This window comes from Megascapheus bottae, chromosome 13, assembly GCF_031878675.1.
Source record: "Megascapheus bottae isolate mThoBot1 chromosome 13, mThoBot2.hap1, whole genome shotgun sequence".
Lineage (NCBI taxonomy): Eukaryota > Metazoa > Chordata > Mammalia > Rodentia > Geomyidae > Megascapheus > Megascapheus bottae.
The window spans coordinates 32,158,976-32,186,914 of record NC_143521.1 but is presented as its reverse complement, the minus strand read 5'-3'; the positions used below and the strand labels follow the sequence as shown (position 1 = coordinate 32,186,914).

Here is a 27,939-nt window from a genome sequence, read left to right as displayed (position 1 = left end):
GGAGGGGAATTTCCGGAGAGCGCGCCGGGCAGCGGTTGAAGCGCGGAGGTCTGTGGCTCATGGCGCCTCCCCCCGGCTTCCCGAACCCTGTCCGGTGCCACCCGAGGGGGAGGATGGAAACAACATCTGCGCTGTGAGCCCCCAGCCCCCGAAGGCAACACCCTTCCCGCCCCCCGCCCCCGCGTCCTGCGGAGACCCCCCGCGCGCCCCCTCCCCGCCCGCTCCCCTCCACCTGTCCGCCCTCCTCCCCCAGTTGGGGGTGCGGATAAGCGAGCGATGGCGGACAGCCTGAAGAAGCTGGTCTCCAACGAGCTTTTACTAGTGTTGCAGGAAAAGATCAACAACTGGGCCAAGGACTACAACGTGAGTCGGGAGGGGGACTTCCCCGCGCAGTCCCGGTGAAGGACTCTTGGGGCTGATCTGCAAGGGGTCCGGCCCCTGTGATCCTGAAGAGGGGATACCCTGTCCCCGATGGCGGGAAGCAAGGGCGGCGTGCCTTTGGGGTGCTGGGGCGGAGGCTCGGTGGGGGACATGCCAGTGCGAGCGCGCAGGCACAGTCCTCTGCGTCGTAACCATGGACGCCGGTGGCCATAGCAACGGGAAAGTCGGGTGTGGGCCTGCCTGCCACTCCCCCGACCCCCCCCCCCCCCCCAGCTCAATGCCTCCCTTCTGCCTCTGGATTTATGTTTATTGTATTACTACTCTCTTCTCCTTTCTACAGGTCTTCCACATTGAAAATATCCAGGAGTCATAGCAAATGGAGTTGTATAAACCATATCATGGAATTATTAGTCCGAAAGTCGAAGGCATGGGTGTTTGCTAATGCTGTGTGTGTGTGTGTATTCTGGGGCTTGAACTGTCCCTGAGCTGATTTTTGCTCAAGTACTTACTCTACCACTTGAGTCACAGCACCACTTCCAACTTTACAAAGAAATAGTTTATTAGAGATAAGAGTTTCACAGATTTTCTTGCCCAGGCTGGCTTCAAACTGCCTTCCTCAAATCTCAGTCTCTTGACTAGCTAGGATTACAGGTGTGCTCTCCCAATGCTTAGTACTTTTAAAAGCACCTTATTAATCCCACAAGGTTGAAAACAAATCCTAACTGTGCATTTACTACACTTAAAAAACCATGGCATTGGGACATGCCATGATTTGTTATACTTTTCTTTCTTGGTAACATCCTATTGGCCTATTTCTCCATTAATGCCGTTAATGCCATTTCAACCTGTGCTGGTCCCTGCTCTTCAGCGAAGGCACACTGGTGCTTCTCCATGCCTTGTGATCCTTTCTTAGGCAGTCTCATTTTTCTCAAGCTGTGGCCACTCAGACGAGTGATGACTTCTCTGTTCTCCATGCATCTCCGATGCATCTCCTATGTATGTACTAGTGCATCTTGTGTGGATTTCAGGGCCTGTTGTAGAGTCTCACTACTCAGGAGCCCTTTGGACATTTTTTTTTTGCCAGTCTTGGTGCTTGGTTTCAGGGCCTGAGCACTGTCTTGGGCTTTCTCAAGCCTCTCTTATTTCTTTTTCCTTCCTATTTCAGTGTTAGGGTTCCAACTTAAATGCTCCATCACCCGAGTCTTGCCCTCCAGCTTCCCCCCTGCCGCAGCTTTAGTTGTCTTTCAGATAGTATTTTTTCTCTTGCTACCTCTACCTCCCAAATAGTTGTGATTAGAAATGTGAGCCAGTACAGATGATCATTCTTTGGAATGCCAAGTTACTCCTTTACCAGGACTTTCTAGATTTCTTATTTCACACAAAATAAAACCAAAGTTCCTACAAAGTAAAATTGACTTTCTTGCAGTGCTGTTGGAGCTTTGCCTGCTGAAGGACAGGTTCCAGTCTCACTGCCCCAAATAGATGCTGTTGGACACTTAAAATGTGCCGTGTGAACACCAAGAAATTGAGTTTTTAATTGTTCTGAAGTTCAGTTTAAATTTAGTCAGATATGGCTGCTGGCTGCTGGCTAGAGGCTTGGGACCACAAGTTGGTCCTAAAAACTGCAGACAGACTCATGCTTCATGGCATTTTGTACTTGCTCTTTCTTCCACTTGGAAAGCTGTTGCGTTATTAATATTATTGCAGGATAGAAACATCCTCAACTTTCTCACCTCCAGGATTGCTTAATTTTGATTCCTCAAAGAGTCCATTTGGCCATCCCGTTTATAATTACAGCTGTCTACCCTCATACCTGGCATTTAAGTCCTCCCTTCCCAGTCTATTTCTTCCACAATAAACATCTTTTAGTATTTCCTTATTTTCTTTTTATTATCACCCTTCCCTCTACTTCCACTAGAATGTAAACTCTGCTTGTTCTGCCTGTTTCTCCCTTGTGGCACTGAAGAGAGAGGGGAGTGGGGAGGGAGGGAGTGGGAGAGAGGGAGAGGGAGAGGAGAGAGGAGAATCAGAGGGCTCCAAGGTCTTCACTGGACTTAATTTAGAAGCCTAAGGACCATGGGAGAAGCTGAAAGCTGGATGCAGGAAGGGGATAAGTTTGGATTCTATTTTGGAAAGTTCACTGGATGCTTGCCAAACATGCAAAAAGACCCAGGTTCAATTCCTTTGTTCCACATACACAGAAAAAGTCAAGAGTCATGCTGTGGCTCAAGTGGTAGAGCTCTATCCTTGAGAAAGCCCAAGAATAGTGCTCAGGCTCTGAGACTGGCCAAAAAAAAAAAAAGAAAAAGAAAAGAAAGGTCATTCTAGTTGGTTCATCATGAGGAAAGTGGAAACTGGAGGGTGGGGGGTGAGCAGATATAGCTGGATGACTTGAAGCAAGAAATTCTATGAATTCACCTGTCATAAGTCAGAGTGGCACATTTAACAAAGTAGATCAAAGGCTGAGACCTACGGTCCTAAGGTTTCTGTAAAAGTATATGCCCAGATATCTAAATTTATCATGCAACATCTACCTGGTTTTATTGCTAACTCTGAAAAAGGCTCAGGTCACCTTGTCTATGCAATTAAATTGTAATGTCCTAATTGCTCCTGGAGATGTTACCTTGAGTTCTTCGTCATATGATCTACCTGCAGTGGGTCAACTCTACACTAACTCTCCTTCCCTCTGAGTTCCTTTTATTTCCCCTAGAGCCTGCAATAGAAAGCAAAAATCCCACCTTCGGTTTAATGTACAAACACTTATTGGCTGATATATCTCTCTTCTTAAGCTGTCTATAACTTCTTTGATTGGCCAAATAGGAGCAGCATTCTTTTTATCTACAATGTGAGAGTTTTTTTCCCCTAAAATAAAAATAAGGGAGTATTTGATGTCGTAATACTATGAAAGATTGTGTGTGTGTGTGTGTGTGTGTGTGTGCACGTGCATGTAGCGTGTGTGCGCCTGTCCATGTGTGTGCCTGTCTGTGTGTGTGCCTGACACACACACAGGGCTTGACCTCAGGCCTGGGCATTATCCATGAACTTATTTTTATTGTTCAGGATGGTGCTCCACCACTTGAGCCATAGCTCCATTTCCAGCTTTTTGGTGGTTAATAATAGATAAGAGTCTCACAGACTTTCCTGTCTGGGCTGGCTCTAAACCGTGATCCTCAGATCTCAGCCTCCAGAGTAACTAAGATTACAGTTGTGAGCCACCAGCACCCACTGATGATGGGTTTGTACTTTTCTAATGGGGAGGAATAGTATTTTGTGTATGTAAGACTGAAGTCACTGAAAAGAACTTTTTTTTTTACTAGAGTTGATAGTTTAAATAGCTTTTGAGACTGAATGTTGAAAGGTGATTGAAGATGTTTACTGACTTTTTTTTATTTAGTGGAAAGTTGTGGAGAGAAAATGAAAGCGGGTTGGGAGAACCACTGATAGTCTTAGATGGTCAGGTTCCAAATAGAAGGAGTAAACCGAATTAAAGATCCCAAAGAATTGGAGCTGATCTTTTTGAGTGGAGGTCACATATGTGGAAAAATATAAGAGGACTGTGGTGGAGTGGAGAGAGAGAACTGATGGGGAGTGAGAAGTAAGGCTGGATGAGCTGTGTAGGAAGATAGTGACTCCTCAGTTTGAGGTTGAGCCTTGTTCCACCAATTTAGATGGCCACTTTGCTTCTAGAAACATGGTGTGGATATTCTAAAGGACTCACTAACCCAACAGTCCAGTCTGTCTGGCTGTCCTTCAGCTCAGCCTTGGGTTGGACAATTGGATGATGGCATCATAATCCCCCTGTGGCCTAAGTCAGAAACCTGGGGCAGGGCTTAACCCCTCTGTGAGGGGTGGAGGGAGGAGAGGCAGTAGCATCTGGGAAGTGGCTAATGCTCCAGAGGACCAAAAGAGATAAAGGCTGGAAAAAAAGATTTTGTTTCACTCACCCTTATGTGGCCTCTAAATGCTTGTATTCACACCATTTCTAGCAGAGTTCAGGGGGTTATGGTATTTACAGGTTATACCAGGTTGAGGAATACATGAAGTTGAAAAAGTAAAGGTGGTTATGACATTTCTCCTCCCAGAAGTTGCACAGTATGTGGAAGGAAAATAACAGGACAGTGGCTTTATTCCTTAGGTCTCCTCAAGGTCATCACTTCTGCTCAGACAAAGGTTCCTGACCCATCAAGTATGGATGCAGCCTCATTTTTTAGTTCCTCCCTAATATTTCCCCACTAGCTCATTCTGTGTTCTGCTTCCACAGAGAGGTTTTTGGAAATTATCAACAATGTCAGATCTTTTTTTCCTGGGATAAAACCCAAAACTACATATGTGGAAAGTTAAGGCTTTGGACTTGGCTTTGGTCTTTGGACCTTGTATTCTCTTCTTCCTGATAAACCTACTGCTTCCTGCCTTGTCTACTCTTCTCCTGGAGAAATCCTTCCCTCCTACCCTAACTTTTTCCTGGAGCTTTTGTTCCACTTACATTTCACTGTCACATAGAGCATTTACTACAGCTGGAGGTGGTCAGTGTCTCTATGTGCTTCCCCTTTTCCATCCCACTTCTCTAGCTGTTCAACATATGGTTTTAGGCCTCTCTCTCTCTCTCTCTCTCTCTCTCTCTCTCTCTCTCTCTCTCTCTCTCTCTCTCTCTCTCCTCTTCTCTCTCTCTCTCTCTAATGAAGCTTTGTCAGAGTTCCTATAATAGCAGTTTGATGTTGTGACCCTATTGTAGTCTGGGAATCTTGTACAATGTTTTGTGTGGGAAGACATGTTGTGACAGGTCTTGGGAGTAGAACAGTATGCATAGTATTCTATTCTGATAGATGTGTATCTATCTATCTTATCTATTTATCTTATAGTACCTTATGTATATATTTATGTAGAGACCACAAACAATAAAGCAGGTAAAGCAGTTTTGGTTGCTACAAGAGGTCTGTTCATTTTTTAAGAATGAAAGAGCTGCACTGACACCTGCTCTTTTGGCTTTACAGAAAAACACATGTGATGAAAACCTGAATCGTTGCCTTGAACTTATTGAACAAGTTGCCAAACTTCAGGGACAACTCTTTACAATTCTTACATCAGCAGCCCAAGAAGGTGAGAGCTGCCTGTGCTTCTCTGTCTTACTCCACCTTCCTTTCCCCCTCTTCTCCTTCCCCTTCTTTCTTCTTTCTCTGACTCCTCCTTCTCTCCTTCCTTTCTCTTTTCTCGTCTCTTGCTTTCTTGTGTTCACTGGCCAAGCAGGTGTGGCTGAGTTTCTCTTGCTACCCTGATTGATATACATGTCCCATTCTCTTAGGTGGACATAATGAGGGTGTGGAAATTATCAAACAACGTCTCCTGCCTTGGCTGGAAGCGGCTTTTACTGCTGCATCACTAGGAAAAGCTATTGACAGTAAAGTCCCTTCTCTACAGGTATGAATGCTGAAGGAGATCCTTGACTTTTTTTTTTTTTTGGTGAGTCATGGGGCTTGAACTAGGCCTGGACACTGTCCCTGAGCTCTTCATCTCAAGGCTACTGCCTTACCCCAGGGCCTGGGCATTGTCTCTGAGCTTAAGACCACTGCCCTACCCTTGAGCCAAGCCCACTTTCTGTTTTCTAGAGATAAATTGGAGATGAGTCTCAGGTCCTTTTGTGCCTGGATTGGATTAGCTTTGAACCTTGATCCTCAGATCTCAGCCTCCTGAGTAGCTAGGATTACAGGCATGAGCCACCTGCGCGCCTCCCGGCGGATCCTCGATTATGTGTGGTTATTTTTATTTTGCTTTGGCTGGTGCTGAGGATCTTGTCTAGGGCCATGAATATATTAGGCAATCACTGGACCAGCTGCACCCCCAGCCCTGACCCCTGACTTTGTGAAACAGAGCAATAAACTTGGAGATTCTAGGATAAAAATAAAACTTAGCAGCTGGGAATTTGGCCTAGTGGTAGAGTGCTTGCCTAGTATGCACGAAGACCCAGGTTCGATTCCTTGGAACCATATATATAGAAAAGCCGGAAGTGGTGCTGTGGCTCAAGTAGTAAAGCACTAGCCTTGAGGAAAGCCCAAGGACAGTGCTCAGGCCCTGTGTTCAGTCCCCAGTACTGGCAAAAATAAAATAAAATAGAACTTAGCAATGAGTGTTGCAGTTTGATATTGACATTGGTTTCTATGGGACAATGTTTAACAAAGACTGGACTGGAAAGATAATACATAGTTTACTTAAGCATTATTGTGCCTGGGTGAAGAAAGTCCGTTTTCTGTTGCCACAACAAAGCACCCAAAGCTGGGAAACATATAAAGAAAAGAAGTTTATTTAGTACACGGTTTTAGAGGCTGAAAACCCCAACAGCTTGATACTGACTCCTGGAGGGATTGCATAGGGGTGGTGTCATACCCCTATGCATCTACCTTCGTATAGAAGGTAGATGTCAGATGGCCAAAAGGAAGCTAGCACAACGCCTGCTCTTTTGTAACCACCCTATCTTTTTTTTTTTTTTCTTTTTGCCAGTTGTGGGGCTTGAACTCAGGGCCTGGGCATTGTTCTTGAGCTTTCTCAAGTCTAATGCTCTACCACTTAGCCATGACACCACTTCTGGCTTTTTCTGTGTATGTGGCACCAAGGAATCAAACCCAAGGCTTCAATGTATGCTGGGAAAGCACTCTACACTAGGCCATGCTCCTAGCCCCATCTACCCTGTCTTTAAGAAACTAACCAGAATGTGGGTCATGGATCTTGAACTCGGCCTGGGCTCTTCAGCTCAAGGCTACTGCCCTTACCCCTGGGCCTGGGCCATTATCAGTGATCTCAGCTCAAGGGTATGGTGACCTACAGCCCTACCCTTGAGCCAAGCCCCATTTCCCATCTTCTAGAGGTTAATTGGAGATAAAGAGTCTCAGGTCCTTTTTTGCTCGGGCTGGCTTTGAACCTTGACCCTCAGATCTCAGCTTCCTGAGTAGCTAGGATTATAGGTATGAGCCACTGCGCCCGGGCTAGGCCCTGCTTCTTATGGCTCCACATCTCTTACCTTACCGTCCTGGGAAACCCTTGTAGTATATACTCAAATCCTTGTACAAACCCTTGTAGGATATACTCAAACCATGCCCAAACCATCACAGCCAGGAACTTAACTTTGAAAGTTAACTGGATTGACATATATTTCTTTCTAAAACCCCAGCATGTCTAGCAGGAGGGTCTTATAGTGACTGAAGGCTTTCTGTTTAAAGATCCGTAGGCAGGAAACCAGACCGTATCCCATGGCTCTGGGTAGTTATTTAGCTATTTATGCTTATTTTCTTATTGGGCTGAATGGGGACAATGATTTTGTTGCCCTAACAATAAGTTCTTGGCCACAGACCCAACACATGGTAAGGACCATGCAAGTAAGCAGTTCATTCCTTGAGGATTTTTTGTAGGCTTCTCAGATTGTCACTAACTTGTGCTGTTATTCTGGGCATAGAAATGTAAGAGTGCTTATCAAAGTCTTTTTAAATTTAAATCAAGTTATGATTTATAGAACAGTGAAATCCACAGGTTTCACTGTTGTGGCAAATACGCCCATGAAATTCACATCCTTAAGAGATAAATGTTTCTATTACTCCAGTGTTAACTTGTGCAAACCTCTAGGAAGCCACTCTTGAATTTCTATCATTCTAGGTTAATTTTGTCTGCTCTTAGATCTGCATATCAATAGAATCATAATACGCATTCTTTTTTGTGTGTTTGAAGCTGACTTCTTTGCTTAGCTCAATGGTTTTGTATGGTTTTGTAATTTACTCATGTCATTTCATGTATTCAGACTACATTTTTATTTCTGTATCTTTCCAGAACACATTTGATAGGGAGAAAAATAGAGACACTGATATTCAGGATGTAGACCTACAACAATTAGACAGTGACTTGAAGGAAACCCGTGAACAACTCAACCAGGTTCAAGACGAGTAAGAGGAATGCAAGTTATCTTTTTCCAAAAAGAATTGTTTATAATATAGTTATACTTTATATATTGGAGGGAAATAATGGTTCATTTAAAATGTGGGCATTTGCAAACAGTAAAGTGGTGTGTACGCATGTGCGTGTGTGTGTGTGTGTGTGTGTGTGTGTGTGTGTGTGTGTGTGTGCGCGTGAATGTGTAAGGAGGAATGGGGAAAAATGGAGAAGAAGGAAGGAATGGGGCCAATGTCTAAGGGTAAGAACAGCAGGACATTTATATTCTCTGATCCCTGGTCCTTTAGCTCCTTCTTCATATTCCCATTATCAGCTTATATTTGTAAACAAATCAAGATTGTTAAATGAACATCTTTTCCATTGGGAGAAAGATATTAGGAAAGGGACACGGAGAATAAAAGCTAAGTATCAGCATTCATCTATTGGAAATAGGTTTTCTGAGACTATGCTTCAGAGAGTCAAAGTTTAAAAACAACAACAAGAAAACCCGAAGTGGAGCTGTGATTCAAATGGTAGAGTTCCAGCCTTGACTTACTAAGCTAACCGACATTGCTTCGGTTCTGATTTCAAGCCCCAAACCAAAAAAACCAAACTAGGCAAGAGTTTAAAAGGGTATCAATGTTTGTGAAGTAATACACCTATCTGGTGAATCTAATGTAACCCTTCTATTAATTACAATAAAAATAAATTGAAAAAATAGTAGTTATAAAAATGTATTTTAAAATGCATTAAAAAAATTAAGCAGTGCCAACAGCAACAGGGTTTAGAAGCATGCACTAGGCAAGTAAGTTGGGGTAGTAAGTGTGGGAGGACTGCAGAGAAACTTTCAGACTTTGGGTTTGAATTTGATGAAGACAGACAAATAGGGATGAAATGTTATTCAAAACCCTCTGTTTTGGCTACCATAGCCTTTGGAGGGAATGGGAGAGTAAGGAAGTCTATTTTAACTAGTTAATGCATGTTAAGCATTAACTGATTGTATAAGGCATTAGCTGATGATCTGATTTCCTTCCTTGTCACAAGGAAAATGTCTCTACCTACTTTTGCTTTATAATAAAAATAATATAATGCAGACAACCTGTTCCCTTATCCCTGTGAACATTTTGGCATATTTTACTCAGTCATTTACCTTCACATGTTTGCATGGTTTTCACAGTCATTTTCCTTTGTATGCACACAGCTATCCATAGCTAAAGAGCAGTTGTCAAGCTACAGAAGTTAAAATGGACAGGTATAACATACAAAATGTATACTTTCTTGAAGTTCTTGAAGTTCTTTATTTTAACTATGTCAGTCACTTTCTGGTCTTTTTAGGTTTATTGTCTCCCTTTTTGTGTAAAGGATATAGTTAATTCAAAGTACCAACTACCCTTCTGAGCTGACCAGGTCCCCTATGGAGATTCATCTTCCTCTTAGATTTGTTTTCATTTAGAGAAGGGGTACTTGCTTGCTCTCCTGGTGTTCCAGGGGAGACATCTGGGGTCCTGTTCTGTCCTCTTGGCTCAAGCTGGTCGTATCAGTATCTTGTGCTGATGAGTCCTGGATTGAGTCTTGTCTGGGTGGATTTCCTGGGACACTGGCTGGCAAGTGCTTCAGGTAGTAAGCTTAGGCACTTCTAGTTGCCTGTAGAGATGTAAGAATTACTGGTTGTTCTTGGGGCCGGGAGCTTAGCCTAGTGGTAGAGTGCTCACATAGCATGCACATACTCAGAAAAAGCCAGAAGTGGACCTGTGGTTTGAGTGGTACAGTGCTAGCTTTGAGTACAAAGTGTTCAAGGACAGTGCCCAGGCCCTGATTTCAAGCCCCAGGACTGGCAAAGAAAAAAGAAAAGAAAAAAAAAGAAGAAAAAAAAAAGAAAAAAAATTACTGGGTTGTTCTTGTCAAAGTTTTCCACTTCCCTTTCTTGTTATATGGCTGACATATTACCCATCAGGGGATCTAGGGATTGGAGAATGGATCCTTTTAATTGATCCTTTTTTCTTTTGTCCAAGACTAGAACTCAAACTCTGTTTCTGATGCTTTCACTCATTGGTGGGTGCTCTGCCAACAAAGCCACACCTCCAACTCCAGAATGAAAGTGTTTTAAACAATCTTTAAAAAGGTCTAGATACTGCATATGGGAGAATGTATAATATTTACCTTAGTCTGGATTATTGCACTCTAAGATGTAAATGACATAATTCCTCTCTCGTTTATGGTTGAGTAATACCTCATATTGTATATGCATAGATATGTGCATATACATATAAATATTATAAACATGTATATGTGTATTACACCTATGTAAATGTATACCTGTATGCACATATTTATACATATCTGTATCCTTACAAATCTGTAATATTTATACATACCTATACTTACATATACAAATCTATATATATATATACAAGTCTATAACTTTTTTTCTTGATACATTCATCTATCCATAGCTTGACTATTGTGCTACTATAACAGGGGCATGCAAGTGTCTCTATTCTGTACAGGCTTAACATTGTTTTTGGATATATACCCAGAAGTAGTATAGCTGGATCATAGTAGTGGTTCTAGTCTTAGTTTTTGGAGGAGCTTCTATATTGATTTCTGTAGTGGCTACACAGTTTACATTCCCACTGATATAAGAATTTCCAGCATGTTATATGGGCTCCTTTTTCATAGCATCTGGATGACAGCTATTCTGATGGGAATGAGATTGAATCTAGTATTATACTTGTATTTCTGTTATGACTAAGGATGTTCATATTTCTTCACATAGAATATTTGCAAAAATAATACTAAGAACATTTATATAATTCTTTCATTTAACTTTTGCCCTAATTGCTTCATCATTTCTGTGTATGTCCCCTCTCCATATTCACAATTTTCTTCCTCTTGGAACAATTTGAAAATTGCATATAAGCCTAGTAGTTGTTGGTCTTCCTGGAATTTACTAGTTTTGCTTTCTTTTATCTCTGTGATTCTTATTCTGTTTTTATTTAAGGCATCCCACATGACTGGGTCTTTGGTAGCCTGCTCTTTCTTCCCTCCCTTATCTGCTTCATGACCCTTTAAGGCACTCTGCTGTGGGATGAATGGACATGTTGGATTCTTACTTAGCTTAAAGATGCAAATTCCAGTAACACAGGGCTAATGGAGACTGGTCTTCACAGGTTTGATGAATCCCAGACAAGAGAAGACTGCTAGATTCTATGTCTGCTTCATATTGTAAATGGGATCATTTACAATATTGGTTATTTAAAAAAAATCACTGTGGCAAAATACCCAAGGCAAATAATTTTGGCCCTTATTTTCAGAGATTTCAGCCTGTGATTGCTTGACCGTTTTACTGTAGGCCTCTTATGAGGCCAAACATCATGGTATTGCGGGGGGATGGGTGGTCTGAATTCATGATGGCTGGAATAAAAAGAGAGAAAAGGGGGTTAGGACTCTTGAGTCTTGTGTACCCTTAACAAACATGCTTTCAATGACCCATGTCCTCCAGCTGGCCCATATCCTAAAGTTTCTACCTTTTCTCAAGCATCCACCAGCTTGGGATCAAGCCTTTTACACATTAGTTTTGGGGAGACTTTTAAGGTCATAACTGTAACAAAACCTCAGTGTTTTACCTTCCATTGTTCTTCCACTTAATGCAGTTGCACTCTCATAGTTTTATAACTTCGGTGATGAAAGAATTGGTATTTTCCAAGGATGCAGGTCACAGAAACCAGGCCTTCCTTGTCAGACCATGATGTCTCATGGTGTAAGAGAGCTTTGTTGAGTCTTAGTGGTCTTCACCCAATGTTCATCACCCCACTATTTTCAAAATCTAGGTACACCTAAAGTAACAGTATGAATGACTGTTTTGTCCAGTGAAGAAAGTCTTTGATCCTAGCAATGACTGAGCTATTTGGAATACTCAAGGACATCATATTCAGGTAGAGGTCAGATGCAGGAAAACATAGAAGTCTTGATGGTTAAGTGTGATTTTTAAGGACTTTCTTCACAGATGGGCAAGCAAATTTTGTCCATTTAAGAAGTCTTAGAAAAATAAAAAGTCGATTACAGCTCCACAGTGCAAAATGAGAATAAGTAATGGTATATTGCAGAAAACTGGGGATTTTCAAGAGGGCTAACCTAGAGATTGTGTATGAGGGAATTAGAGCAGATGAAATAGGAGGTTGTTTGCACACAACACTAAAATTTGCAATACTGTCTGATTGAATGTAGATGTCTTATAATTTGATTCCATTTATATTGAATGTATGTCATATATGAAAAGTACTGAGAGAATCTATGCCTAATTTGAAAAGTCTACTGGTTTTGAAAAAATATGTTTTTAATTACTGATTTCTATTACAGGTTGGCTGAAACTGGAAAGCCTCTTGATGACTCAAAGAACAGATCAACTATATCTCTCTTGGCTGCAGAGGAAGAAATAAATCAACTAAAGAAGCAGTAAGAAAGGGAAAGATAGAATTATTGTAGCCTGTTGATGAGTTTTTGAATTTAGCTTTTGTAGTGTGTCATATGTTTATGATCAGAGTAAAGGCAGCAATACTTTATGAATATTAATATATATTTGTACTATAAAATATTTCCTATCTACTATAGACGACAACTTCTAGAATAGTGTAAAGGAATCTAAAAACCGTCTCTTAATTCTGATAGTGCCTCATTAATATATTAAAAGTGAGTGAGAATACAAAATTAAGTATGCACATAGAAATTTTTAGAATCTACGTTTTCATATAGCATTGTTTTTCTCTGTTACTAAGAAAAATACTGCAGAATATAGTTTCAAATAGGTTCCTCATCTTCTGTCATTTGGGTAGTTTCATCATGTTGAATGTTCACTTGGATTCTAATTTTTAACACTAGAAACAACATTAGAATGATTTTGTAAAAAAATCTTAATTTGCATTTTAGATTATTTCCTAAAGATCAGTTTCTAGAAAGGGTAATGAACATGTTCTTTAAGGTTATATCGTTTTTTAGATCTTAATTTTGACTCTTCCCACTTTAAAAGAGCAAGTAGGAGGTTTATTTTATCAGACACATGCTGTGGGAACAAGTCTTGATTTCCTCAGGAATACCCACAAATCCTAGCATGGAGCACTTTTATTTCCCATTTTATTGATTTCTTATAGCTCTAATTCAGTTCTGTCATTTCCAGGATACTTTTTTTTTAAATTAGATTACATTTTTACTTTCTCTACATCCTTTTAATAACCTCATCTCTTACCTTTTCATCTTTTACCATCATCATTTGCATCATAGTATATTCTTAAACTTTTACTTTTGGTTTGTTATTGTTGTTTGCTGGTTCTAAGGCTTGAACTTTGGGCCTGGTTGCTATCTCTGAGCTCCTTTTGTTCAAGACTAGCATTCTACCAATTGAGCCGCAGAGCCACTTCTAGATTTTTCTGTGATTTAATTGGAGATGAGTCTTACAAACTTTACTGCCCTGGCTGGTTTTGAACTGTGATCCTCAGATCTCAGCATTCTGAATAGTTAGAATTACAGGAATGAGCTGCAAGGCATCCAGCTCACTTCTGTTTTATGGTGGCCATGCCTCTCTGGATGTTAATGAGGAAGCCAATTTTATTTATAAAATTTTGTGTATTTTTCTGTTTCTATGCTGCATTTTCATAGGTTCACACATTCAGCAAGAATATCATTGTGTTTCCATTGTAGTTTGCCCCATATTCCATGTGTTCAAAGAATTGAAGAATATTCAGCTGGTCTCACATACCTGTAATCCTAGCTACTCAAGAAGCTGAAATCTGAGGATTGTGGTTCAAAGACTGTCCGGGCAGGAAAACCTATGATATTCTTATCTTCAATGAATCACCAAAAAGCCAAAAGTGGAATTTGGCTCAAGTGGTAGAGCACTTGTTTTGACAAAAATTGTTAGAGATAGTGCCCAGGCCTTGAGTTCAAGACACACACACACACACACAGGGACAAATGAATAATTAGATAAGGATGTAAAGAGCCAGTGAGGGTTTGTCATAATCAGTAGAAACCTTGGGCTCTCCCAGCAGAGATTTACAATAGAACAAAACCTAGATATATAAGGCCATATAATATGACACTAAATGAAAGGACCTCCAGGATATAGAAACAAAAGCCATATAATGAGTGATTGTTGTCCTTAATGTACTATGTTATCTCTCATCTCATCACTTTTGCTGTCCCTTGGTTATCTCATATTGTATTTCACCTTGTTATCTTATATATTGTATATACATATTTGGTTATTTGAAATAGGGTGGGGAAAGGGGGAAAACAAGATGAGGTGCGGGGGTGGGGGGAGGAAATGGAAACCATGACATGAGAAAGGGTATCAATGTATGTGAAGTAATGCACCTTCTATCTGGTGAATATAATGTATCCCTTCTATTAATTACAATAAAAATATATGGGGAAAAAAAGAGCCAGTGAGGGTTGAAGATTATTTTCTGGACCAGTCTGGGTTAGATTCCAGGGTAAAATGTATTGAGAGTTTTGTACAATTGAGGACAATGTAGATTTTTCCTAGAGGTCCTTCAGGAAGATTTTTTCTTCAGAATCCTCTACCCAGGAAGATACTAGTGTGGCCTGGCACCCTGCCCCAGCAGTCCTTCTCTCCATTATAACTTGTGTTTATGTATTTTTATTTCCATCCAAGTTTACCATTCAGTAATATCAAGTATGCTAATAGTTGCTTATTTTTCTCCCCCTCTCCTTTCTTCCCCCAACCCCTTTTTTCCCATCTTTCCCTTTTCCCGTGCCCTTTTCTTCCCTTTCATCCCACCCTGTCTTTCATTGTTCAGGCTTAAATCACTTCAAGCCCAGGAAGATGCCCGCCATAGAAACTCAGAGCCTAGGCGTTCAGAACAGTATAGAACAGAACGTAGTTCCATCAAACGCAGCTCAGACCAGCGAAGCTCAAACAAGCGGAACTCAGACTTCCATTCTTCCGATCAGCGGAACACAGATATGTCTGACTATGAGAAACAGGTCCGAAACCTGAAGGATGAAATAGCTGTCCTCTCTTCTGAAAAGACTAATCTCCAAGGAAGGTCTGGCAAACTCTTCACAGATCTTTTTCTGTAGGGTCTCTCCCTCTCCCATCCCCCCGCTTTTTAAACTGAGTTAGTGGAAAAGCCTAGGTGGGGGACTGGAGATGGGTGGATGGGTGAGTAAAATAACACTGTAGCTGGGTGCCAGTGGCTCACAGTAATTCTAGCAGCTTCCATAATTCTAGCAGCTCAGGAGGCTGAGATCTGAGGATCACAGTTCAGAGCTAGCCAGGATCACACGAAAGTTCCATGAGAGTTGTATCTCCAGTTAACCACTAGAAAATTGGAAGTGGCACTGTGGCTCAAAGGGTAGAAAGGTAGCCTGGAGCTATAATATTCAGGGACAGCATCCAGGCCCAGAGTTCAAGCCCTCCAGGACCACCACCACCACCACCACCACCACCAAAAAACACTAATCCAATGCCCCAATAATCTGGAAGGTGCTGTGACTTAAAAAGCAAACTATTATTTGCTTTAAGTGTATCCTTCCAGGCATGAAAAAAAACCAAAAACCAAAAACCAGAAAAACAAAACCTGGATTGTTAGAACTTGGAACTAATTTATATTGGGTTGGGTTGAGAGATACGAGGAGGAAAAGAAGTTTTTTGAAAGCTTGAAACCAGGCTTCTGGAGTCTGCTAGTGTGAGAGATGGTAACACTATTATAAGAATATTCCATGATATTAGGCTTCTCTTCTTTGAGCCCTCGGAGTGGAGTCCTAGTTTTAGGGATGATACATGACCCTCCCCTTTTCTTTCATCATTTTCTTGGTTGGCATGTGTAAGTTGTGTTCTCATGAAATCTTTTCCTACTAATGGACAGATGAGGCAGCTTATTCAGGCAGTGTCAGTGGAGACAAGCCGTGTCTGCTTATCCTCTGCACCTCCCTTATTTTTATCCCAACATGTCCTGATTTAGGTTATCAGAACACCACCCATTGCATTCTCCTAAATGTTGCTTATCTGAGCTTTTGTTTGATAATTCACTGGTAATACTGTCTTGATATTTACTTGTTCAGGCTTCCAAGAGTCTGTGTTTTTCTGCCCAGTGTGTTTGCACTGTGGGAATTAGCAAAAGACTATGAGGAAATCTTTTTAGTTTCATTTTGTTTTTTGCCAATCTTGGGGACAGTGTCTGAGCCTCTTTTGCTCAAGACTAGCTGTCTGTCACTTGTCACAGCACCACTTCAGCTTTTTCTGCTTATGTTGTACTGAGTGATTGAACCCAGGGGATTCATGGATGCTAGGCAAGTGCTCTACCACTAAACCACATTCCCAGCCCTGCTGTTGACATTTTAGCTTTACCATGCAGTGTAAGCCAGGTTTGTGTGAGGTGCTGTGTGATGAGTTATGGTCAAGATAAAAAATGCCAAGATAGGACTTCTCTGGCTCTTGATGGCTGTGTTTACTCCCCAGCTGGTCCAGTTAATCACCATTCATGAAACATGGCAGACAGTGAAGGATTTTGCCTCGCAAGGCTGTTTAAAGAACAAATTGAGCTGGTGCATGAATGAAGGGGTTGATAAGTGATCACTAGGCAAATACAGAGTGTTGTTTCTTGTCACACTTGAGTTCTCTGGGGACAAATGCCTCCCCACAGGCCTAGAGGAGGGAGGGCATCCTTCCACCTGGCTTGCTGTGGCTAGCAGGACTCTAGGGTGTCGTCTGTGGGCCATGTGGGGGAGAGGAAGCAGAGTCCAGGGACAGAGGAAAACGTAAGTGCTGCCCTCTTCACGTACAGGACGATCAAGAGCCCCAGGAGCCGGACTCCTAGCCCTGTCCAACGAAGCCACAGAGACAACTGCAGCCCGATCCGCAGGGCCAGCCGCAGCCCGGTCCGCAGAAGCAGCCGCGACCACAGCCGCAGAGGCAGCCGCAACCGGAGCAGCAGCCGCCACCGCAGCCGCAGCCACAACCGCAGCCCCAGCTGCAGCCCGGACCGCAGCCGCAGCCGCAGCCGTAGCCGCAGCCGTAGCCGCAGCCGCAGCCGCAGCCAATCCCGCAGCCCCACGATGGCGCTCGCCAAGATCCGAAGTCCGTCCCCCAACCGCTCCAAAATGTCCAGCGTGGCGCGCAAGGCCGCGCTGCTGTCCCGGTTCAGCGACGCCTACTCGCAGGCCCGCCTAGACGCGCAGTGCCTGCTGCGGCGCTGCATCGACAAGGCCGAGACGGTGCAGAGGATCATCTACATCGCCACCGTGGTGCGCGCCCCAGGCCGCCCCGAACCTCCCCCTCCCCCCTTCCCCCTAGAGGTGTTCAGGGGGAATCCACGGTAAATGGGTGTTATTGAGAGCAGGACTGTTGCTAATGAGGCTGTTGCTAAGGTGATTTGTCCCCCTCGGTCTCACGCGGGCACATGTGTACTAATATATTACTACAAGTGACTCGTTTGATTACCTTCCTGCAGGTTAGTTGAACAGTTAAGTAGTTAACTAAAACTAGGAGCGTTCCAGCTATTTGATTATGGCAAATGAAAAGAAGACACGTGAAATCCTGACTTTGCAGCGTGAATACTTTCATTCTATGGATGGGTGTCCTACTGAGACATGAAGTCTGTTTTGAGACAGTTAAATATTTGAAACCCAAACAAAACGAAAAGTGAATGTGAGAGCAGAGTGATCATTTATATCAGGGATTGGCAAACTATGGATCCAGCTTGTGTTTCTGAGACACAGTGCCTCAGAGTTAAGAATGTTTTGCTTTAGTTTGTTTGAGAAAAAGTTTCAGTATGTAACCTAGGCTGGCCTAGAACTTCTGATCCTCCTTGTCTCAGCTTCTTGGTAAGAATGGTTTAATAAAGGATGTGAAAATTCACACACACACACACACACACACACACACACACACACACACACAAAGCAGTCACTGCAAAGCTCAGACACTGGCTATTGTAGAAAAAAAGTTGCCAACCTTGGTATATATAATTATCACTAGGCACCAGTAGCTTATGCCTGTAATTCTAGCTACTCAGGAGGTTGAAATCAGAGAAGCAAGGTTTGAATCTAGTGTGGGCAGGAAAGCCTGATGAGAGACTTTTATCTCCAATAATTACCTAAAAAGCCAGAAGTGAAACTGACTCAAGTGGTAGTACAGTGCTAGCATTGAGCAAAAATCTCAGACAATGTGTAGGTCCTGAGTTCAAACCCCAGGACCTGCACAAAAAAAATAATCACTGAATTATGTTGTGTGAACTTCCTTGTCTTTCTTGAAAAGCTAGTTTCCTAATGCTTGCTATATAATAGACATGAACTAAATGTTTATTGAACTGATATATAATGTAAACACAAGACTAATAGTTTTCTTTTACTTTTTGGCCAGTAAATAAATACATCTGCTGCTTCTGTCCAGAGCAGAGTATTTTTCTCCCTAACTCTCTGCACTGTCTTGCTTCCTGCTCTCAGAATTAGGACAATAATGGTCATTTGTCTTGAAATTAGTGATTTTGAGTTGAGATATATATATATATATATATATATATATATATATATATATTTATTTATTTATTTATTTTTCCAGTCCTGGGGCTTGAACTCAGGGCCGGGCACTGTCCTTGAGGTTTTTCTGTCTTGAGCCACAGCACCATTCCTCCCCACCTTTTTTTTTTCTGTGTGTGTGGTACTGAGGAATCAAAGCTAGGACTTTGTGCATGCTAGGCAATCACACTACCACTAGGCCATGCTCCTGGCACATCATATATGTATTTATGTAATTCCAAAATTAAGAGTTGGTTTTTTTTTTTAAATCTCGGATTAAAAATCTTTGACATGATGCTTAGTAACATTGAAGACTGGTACCATGTTGTATTTGTTCTTTCTGATTCCTTTTTTTTGGGTGGGTGGCTTTACCTCCTCCTCTCACCAGGTGAACTTTGTTTTCATATGCAGGAGGCATTCCACGTGGCTAAGATGGCATTCAGACATTTCAGGATCCGGGTGAGGAAGTCACTGACACCATCCTACGTAGGGTCAAATGATTTTGAGAATGCTGTCTCAGAGTATATCATTTGTCACCTTGATCTATATGATTCCCAAAGCAGTGTTAATGTGAGTATCGGGTCTCTCGTTAGGACTAGCTTGTACTGAATACTGATAACCCATCTTGTGCTTAGCATTGCTTCTATGTGATAGGAGAATAGAAAGGAATGACAAGCAATTTACAGTATATAGTATGTCTTTATTGATTTTTTTCCCTTGGACAATTTATACAGAAACATGAGCTTTGTGGTACTATTTGAGTTTAAAAAAAATTAAAAACTGAGCACAGGTGGCCCATGCCTATAATCTTAGCTACTCAGTAGATTGAGATCTGAGGATTGTGGTTCAGAGCCATCAAGGGCAGGAAAGGATGTGAGACTTTTATCTCCAATTTAAGCTCTAGAAAACTGGAAGCCATACTGGTGCTGTGGCTCAAAGTGTGAGGCCACTGGTGTTGAGAATAAAGAGCTCAGGAGTTCAAGCCTCACAATCTCCACCACCAATAACAACAATTTGTTTTTAAAAAAGGAAAAGAATAAAAGAAGAACAAAAGATTGGGAAATAGAATTTCTTAGTCCTTGAGAGCAAGGACTTTGGGACATAAGTGTGGATTTGGATCCTGACTCTCCTGCTTGCTTATATACATGCTTGTTTCCATTTTCTAATCTTTAAATGGGAGCAACAATGTATTCAGTGAAACAAAGGTAATTTGTTTAGCACAAGACTTGGCACATAATGAATATTCAATAAAAGACTCCATTATATACCCAGAAACAAGTCATATACTTCATATACTTACAATAGAAAGCTAAGGAGCTAATAGACAAATTGCACGGATTTAAAATTTTTAGTCTTTCTTTAGATCATACTGTCTCATTTATACTTTTAAAATTTTTAGTCTTTCTTTAGATCATACTGTCTCATTTATACTCTGAAATCTTTCCCTTTTTCCCCTCTCCTAACAAGAATAGGATGTACATTTTTTAAAGCTTATTTCACATTTTCCCCCCACCTTTTCCCACCTTCCATTAGTCTAAACTCATATCAGAGTCCTCAGGATAGGTCAACAACCAGACCCTGCTGTCTCTTGTTTTTCAGGATGTGATCCGAGCCATGAATGTCAACCCTAAGATCTCCTTCCCTCCAGAAGTAGACTTTTGCCTCCTTAGTGAATTCATCCAGGAGATATGCTGCATCGCCTTTGCAATGCAGTCCTTAGATCCACCCCTTGATATCGCGTTCGGGGCTGATGGAGAAGTCTTCAATGATTGCAAGTAAGAGGCACAGGAGTCGAAGCTAAGGACTCTCTCTGTTCCCTGGGAACATTTACAAGGGATTATAGCTGGGGAAATCAGTAGTTAGTACCTCCTTTCTAGGCCTTCTCTGTATTTCCGGTAGGATTTTCTGGGTTCATTCTCCACTAAACATATAGGCTGGTGGGGAAATTATCAATACCTGGAGCCTGTCTTGAGCATTGTAAGAGATGGATGTTTAAAATATGCACATGGCCAGACTAGATTTCTTAAAGCCTGGTATATGAATCACCTGGATCAGATCATTCAAGTTACTCTTGTACCACATTTCATGACATGAGGTTGAGACTGGAGCTCAGCAAGCTGTGATCTCACAGTCATCAGCGTGCTGTCTACACATGGATATTTGAAAATGAATGCTCATAACTCTTGTCTAGGACTGCTGGACTTCTGGCAAGTTTTACATGGTAGATATCCCCCTTGTAAATGAGAAGAAATGAACCGAAAATGTTTATTGTGATTTAATGAGATCTCAGCTACATATGGAGGTTAATCCTGGAAGAGGCTGAGTTTAGTGGTCAAGAGCACCAATTTTGGCCCCAGGGTACCATTTATTGGCTGTGTAATCTTGGGCATGTTACTTCATTTATCTGCCCCACAATTGAATATGGTACCCGACTTTTACCAGTAGGAGGAGTGAAAATCCTTCCCTGCTTTGTTCCTTCTGGTACTAGGGTTTTAACTCAGGATTTACTCTTGCTGGGCAGGTACCCTAGTGCTTATTCCAGCCCTGTTTTGCTGTGATGATGATGATGATGATTGGTCTTGGGGCTTGAACTCTGCTCCTGTCCTCTGTCCCTGAGCTCTTCAGCTCTAGGCTAGTGATCTACCACTTGAGCCACAGTGCCACTTCCAGTTTTCTATTGGTTAAGCAGAGATAAGAATCTCGTGGACTTTCATGCCTGTGCTGACTTTGAACAGCTGTCCTCAGATCTCAGCCTCCTGAATAGCTAGGATTATAGGTATGAGCCATTGGCACCTGGCTAGCTATGATGATTTTTGAGGTAGGGTCTTGCTTTTTGCCTGGACTGCGAACCAAACATAGTTGGGATGACAAGTGTGTACTACTTTTTTCATCGCCCCACCCCCCAGGATGACCTAGAAGTGTGATTCTCCAGATCTTAGCCTCCTAAGTAGCTGGGGTTATTGTAGGCATAAGCCACCAAGGCCCAGATAGCACCCTTGTATTCTTATTCTGCATTCCCTTGGCTAGTGTGCATGTGCGCGTGTGTGCGTGTGTGTGTGTGTGTTTTAGCCTCCAAACATTGAGTCACTGTGAATCAACTTGAAACTTACCTGTGTTTCACTTTTGCTGTGCTTAAACCATGTAAACAACTTTCTGGACTCCATTTCACCGTATATATTTTCACACTGCCTTTTGTCTTACTAGGTCCAATTTATTCTTCAGGTCAATTGAGCTAATAACTTATTTCCTATCTGCGCTCTCAATACTGAGTATATGTCATATGCATTTCTGATAAATATATTGATTTGCCATAAGCTTGAGAGGGCCCTCAGTTCTCACCAGTCCATTTATAAATTCCCCTTTTTTGGGGGTAGGTGGGTAGGTATAATTACTGAACCAATTTTCAGTTAAGTTAACCAGCCCCCTGTTTTTCTTTTATTTTGTCCATAGCAACAGAATAAAAAATCTTTGTACATGCTAGGCAAGCACTCTACCACTAGGCCAAATTCCCAGCCCCCAGCCTGAAAAATCTTATAAGGCTTATAGGACTTTAGATTGCCTGTGTTTTTACCATTTTCCTTTTTAATTCTGAAAAGAAAAGGAAAATGATTGGTTTAACATGACACGTCAGGACCCATCCATTTTTTTTTTTTATTTTTAAAAATTCATGTTTATTTCTTTTATTTTTTTTTCATTATTTTTTATTGTAATTAGTAAAAGGGTCACATGATATTTGCCAGATAGAAGGTGCATTAATTCACGTACATTGATACCCTTTCACATGTCTTGGTACCCATTTCCCTCCCCCCCCCACCCCCCACCAGTCTTGGTTTTCCCCCCTTCCCTATCAAATTTCAAATAACCAAATACAAATAAATTCAATATATCAGATAACAAAGTGAGATACTGCAATTTACCCCATTGTGCTGTATAATAGCCTAACTTCTTCTTCTCCTTCTCCTCCTCCTCCTCCTCGTCCTTCTGCTCCTCCTCCTCCTCCTCCTCCTTCTTCTTCTTCTTCTTCTTCTTCTTCTTCTTCTTCTTCTTCTTCTTCTTCTTCTTCTTTTCAATGCCAGTCCTGGGCTTGGGTTCAGGGCCTGAGCACTGTCCTTGGATTTTCTCAAGGCTAGAGCTCTACCACTTGAGCCTCAGCACCATTTCCGGCTTTTTCTATGTATGTGGTACCAAGAAATTGAACCTGGGCTTTCGTGCATACTAGGCAAGCACTCTACCACTAGGCCAAACTCCCGACCCCAAACTGCCTAACTTCTGGCTATGGATTTAGCTCAGTGGCTTAATATAGTCTGCTTACTGTGCCACGGCTCTGGGACTATCACCACCAGAAGCAACAGCAAAATAATTGATTTATCTTTCTTGTTCTGTGTATTTACACAGGTACCGCCGAAGCTATGACTCAGACTTCGCTGCTCCGTTGGTCTTTTATCACGTGTGGCCTGCCCTCATGGAGAATGACTGTGTCATTATGAAGGGAGAAGCTGTCACCAGAAGAGGGGCTTTTGTACGGTGGCCTTGCATAGTGACAGTTCATCCCCAGTGTTTGATTTACAAGTTCGAGAACATTTATAAACCCAAAGATTCTATAAAAGAAGTTGATAAAGAATTACTTAATAAGATTTCATACAAAGGAGAGGAAGGAGATGGCCTTGGAAATATCTTTTTGTTTTCCCCAAGATATCTTCTAGCAGCAGTTTCTTGGGTTTCTCTGTTTAGAAGATGGAAACTAGTCATATTTAATTCTTCAATTTAGATATATTTTGATATTTTCAAGCCAAAGCTCTTGAACTTCATCTTGTTGGAGGCTTTCTATAACCTTATACATTTAAAAGTGATTAACTTTTAGGAAATGTTTTGCCCGTTTTTTTCCCCTCTATATTAATAATTTTCATTTTAGTAGACTAAAAGTGCATCATTTTTCTCTCCTTGGTATGATGTATAAGGAGGGGGGGAGGGAGAGAGTTAAAGGGTCAGGGAATTTAGGGGGTGAGAGGAGCCAATCAGTTTTGGAGTGTTGCTTCCTGATACATTGGCGATAGAAGGTTTTTGTTACACTTAGAACAGACTTCAAAATGGAGTCTGCAGGTGTGTGTCCCTGGGAGGTGGGAGAAATGGGTGCTGGGACTACTTAGATATTCTGCACAGTTCATATGATGCATTGTTTACTTACACCTTAGGCAAATCCTGAAGTGAGGCCCATTTGTCCAGAGCAAAGCCACCATCTGGGTGGCCTCGGTTCCTGTTTTCTTTGAACTAAACCATAAAGGAAGTGGTCATATCAGCATATGGTGCAGACAAAGAGCAGTTTATTTTCATAGAATTTAGGAATAAGGGATTTTGTAGCTTAAAAATCCCATTATAGTGACTTCTGGTTGAATAAAACATTTTGTCCTATGAAAGTTAATCTGACAATCACCCTCCATAAAGCATGTTTTTTTTTGTTTTTTTGTTTTTTTTTTTTTTTTTTGCCCTTACAACAGTTACTCTGTTAAGAAACTTACTGCAGTAAAGTTTGGAAAGGAGGGAGAGGAAACAATCACAGATTTTAAGCTCTGTATTAAACAGCTATTGCTACTTAATTTCCTTTTCTTTCATCAAGTGTATCACCAACATTTGTTCAAACTTAAACCTTTAAAAAAGAGTAAAAGAAAGAACTTGAAACAGAAAGAGCTGAACGAAGGGAAATGTTCAAAGAAGTATTTTATCTATAAAATCTTAGTGAATGCAATTTTCTTACTTGCTTTTTAAAGACAGCTTTATTGAAGTACACAGTATACAATAGAAATAGCACATGTCACCTAGGCCCTGGGTTCAGGCCCCACTACTAGCACACACACAATAGCACAGTACATGTATATGATGCATGCAATTTGGTGAATTTCACAAGCCACTGTGTTGTTTTATTTCATTTATATGTATTTATATACACATATCTGTGTTCTGTAGTTATTCATAATCCAAGCACTGCACTTAGGTGGCTTAGAGGATTTAACAAAGAAGAAAACAGCCACAAATCCCTGCCTACGTGAAGTTTACATTTGCCAACGCTTGCAAACTGAAATGTGATTTCTCACATATAAAGCCTCATAAAATCCTATAATAGCATCAAAGAGCTGAATATTTTCCAAACTTATTATGGTGGGGTTTTGTTTAAAAAGTGTTAGCCAGGTGTTTGGCACTTGTAGGAAATGAAAGTGATGTAGCTCATACTGGTGAATAGATATAGCAAAGTATAATGCTGTCAGTAAAGCCTCTCATTGGAGGAGATATGCATGTTTCACCATACAGACAGGTACCCACTTCCCTTTCTCTTTCTCTTTTTAGTGGAATTCGATGAGGACTGTAAGTCGATGTCGAAGCAGGAGTTTAAGTCCAATCTACCCTCGTAGCCACATGGGTTTAAGTACGGTACATATCTGTCTATTTTTATTCAAAAGATCCTATGAGTGACAATTTTTGCTTCATTATCTCCTGTAAATGAGGTGATTATGTCTTTAGGTACAAAGAGACTGTGGAAAAAACCTTAACCCTGAAGTGATTTTCTTAAGATTGTGATAGGCTAAGAGATTTAGCATTCTAGAAAGAAAGAAATAGAGATGGTTTTAAAAACCTGTTTAGTTAAAGGTGTAATATTTATCTTTGAATGAAATGGCTATTAAAGAAAACTGGTCCCAGTTTCATTGAGAAGGTACTGTGTGAGTTTAGAGAAATTGCTAGAATTATCTAGATTTCAATGCTCTATAAAGGGCTTTAAAGGACAGTTATTGTTCCCAACTATAACATAGGAAAACTGGGTTTAGGTATTGGTTATTAGAATTATTAATACTTCAATCAAAACTCAAATAATAGCAAGAGGTTCCTGATAACTATAGAGGTAACATCCTCCAAAGACATCATTACAACTTACCCTTGTCCTTTATTCAACAAATATACTTGTTCAAAGCCTTCTGGGTATAAGTCTGGATCCTTCTCACACATTTCTTTTGATTGATGCTGATTTTTAGAGGGACATGAAAATGATCAAACATGGTAAAACTCCCCTCAATAGCTGTCCACATAGGAAGGCCTGAATTTGGTAGTTGGTTTGGTCCTTTAGAATAGGCAACAGGGGAAGAAAACAATGGAAGAATTGGTAGGGAAGTAGAAGAGCTGTGTACCAGACAGTCCTTTTGCTTCCTATTTTCCTAAATGCCTGAATATTTTACACCATTAGGCAAAGGCAGAATGCCAATGCATTGAATGGACTGCTAAGGAAAAGGGAATCTTGGGAGCATTATACTGTGAAGATTTAAAGATCTTTTTCTAAGAGGAAGTGCTGCTTTCCGAAGTCTTGAGTAATACTACATGCTTCCTGTGTTCAAGCCATGGCACACTTTGATTCCAGACTCTCATTAGAAGTTTTCACCAAAACTTCCTCTGTGATAAGCACTGAGACAAATATGTTCTTCCTTCTCCCTGTTTCTTTTCCCATGCCAAGGAAGGATAAAGTCATTTAAGCTTGAGACAATGAAATCTATTTCTCAGTGGTGAAATGCTGCCTGACTTTCTTTTTCCATCACCTTCCCTTACAAGGGAATTAGATCTGTCAAACAGAATCAAGTACTTTTGATTAGTCTGCCTTTTTGGCTTAAGAATCTGATTCAACAACAGATTCTATCTTCATTAGCACATGTTTATATAAGGCCTTTGAGAGCTCAGAGCAGAAATGATACTTGTAGCCAATGTCAGACTTACAGTTATAAGTTAGTCTCTTTAGATTAATGAAAGTGAAGGTGAGATTTGAAAATGATTCTTTTCTAGCTATTTGGTAACCTTCCTGATATATGGCAAAATAAGTTATCTCATGCATGACAATTTTAGCTTTTGTTAGTTAATAATAATACTGATAATAATAATAATAATTCACTGTGGAAATCAGTGAATTCAGTATGGCTGCTTTTTTTTTTTGCCAGTCCTGGGCTTGAGCTCAGGGCTTAAGCACTGTCCTTGGACTTTCTCAAGGCTAGCACTCTACCACTATGAGCCTCAGCACCACTTCCAACTTTTTGCTATGCATGTGGGGTAGCGAGGAATCGAACCCGGGTCTTTGTGCATGCTAGGCAAGCACTCTACCACTAGGCCAAACTCCCAGCCCCAGTATGGCTGCTTTTAAACCATTGAACTGAGTATCTAGTTAACAATGTAATTTAAACGAATGTCATTTAATTATGGGTTTAATATAAACCCAAAGCAGTGCCCATTTTAAAAGGCATAAAAGGAAATCACAGTGGTCAGCCTTAAGGGGAAAAATAATAGTTGTGAAGTATTACAGAATAACCAACTGGTTAGTTTTATGGAAAGGATATGTATAAAGTGTTCATTTATTGAGTTCCATCCACCATGTAGTTCTCATTATACTCTTACGTCTTCCAGCTATCTCGAAGTCGGAGTCCTTCTCCAATAAGATGTTTGTTGCCAAGTAAGTGGAATCATACAGATACTGTTTTATACTCTTTCAAGTGCTTAGCGTTTGGCAGCAAGATGAATATTGGGTTTCCTAGATAATATCTGTTCTCCCCGCACCATTCATTTCTGGGCTCTCTCTCTAGAACCCATGGGGATCCTGTGGATTATGTAGGGAAGTTTAATTGCTACAGATAGACTGAGCACCATTTTCCAGATAGGTATTTGCATAAGAAAATCTGAGCAAGTAACCATTGTAATGACCATTCCCTTTTTTTTTTCCTCTCTAGGATTTTAAAACCACCAGACATGTTCCATCGCCACAGTCCAGGGTAACGGCCGAGTTCTCCAATGCCTCCATCTGCCTGCCTGTCTTGTCTGCCTCTGACCTCACTTAACATGATATGAAAAAGCAATTCTGCATATCACTCCACAAAGAGTTAATTGTTTTGGTTTAGCGCATTTGTAATATTAGATACATAGTATTTTATTTTACTTTCTAGGTACAAATTCCATTTCATGAAAATGATTGTATAGGCATTTAGGATCATATTCATTTGAAGCAAAGTCCATTACAAAGGTTCAGGATTTACATTCTAAAATATGGGCTCTCTCATAGCAACCCTCTGGACAAAAGTAGAAAGTCTGTTTATCATG

At 41.0% G+C, this 27,939-nt stretch overlaps 1 protein-coding gene across 2 annotated transcripts; it reads left to right on the top strand.

Moving 5' to 3' along the window:
* Window positions 1–27,719, top strand: Spata18 (spermatogenesis associated 18). 2 transcript variants are annotated; one of them, XM_090343611.1, is made up of 13 exons: window positions 2–363; window positions 5,373–5,478; window positions 5,681–5,796; window positions 8,191–8,303; window positions 12,649–12,744; window positions 15,105–15,353; window positions 17,094–17,553; window positions 19,237–19,395; window positions 20,425–20,600; window positions 23,221–23,344; window positions 25,165–25,248; window positions 27,253–27,298; window positions 27,573–27,719. In XM_090343611.1, exons 1-13 carry the CDS (start codon window positions 277–279, stop codon window positions 27,578–27,580), a joined length of 1,824 nt encoding a protein of 607 aa, XP_090199737.1. In that variant the 5' UTR covers window positions 2–276; the 3' UTR covers window positions 27,581–27,719. The 2 variants fall into 2 exon arrangements, 1 of the variants encoding a protein (XP_090199737.1); XR_016537392.1 differs by lacking the exon at window positions 27,573–27,719 and having other exon boundaries at window positions 1–363; window positions 23,221–23,394.
* Window positions 27,720–27,939: the final 220 nt, after the last annotated feature.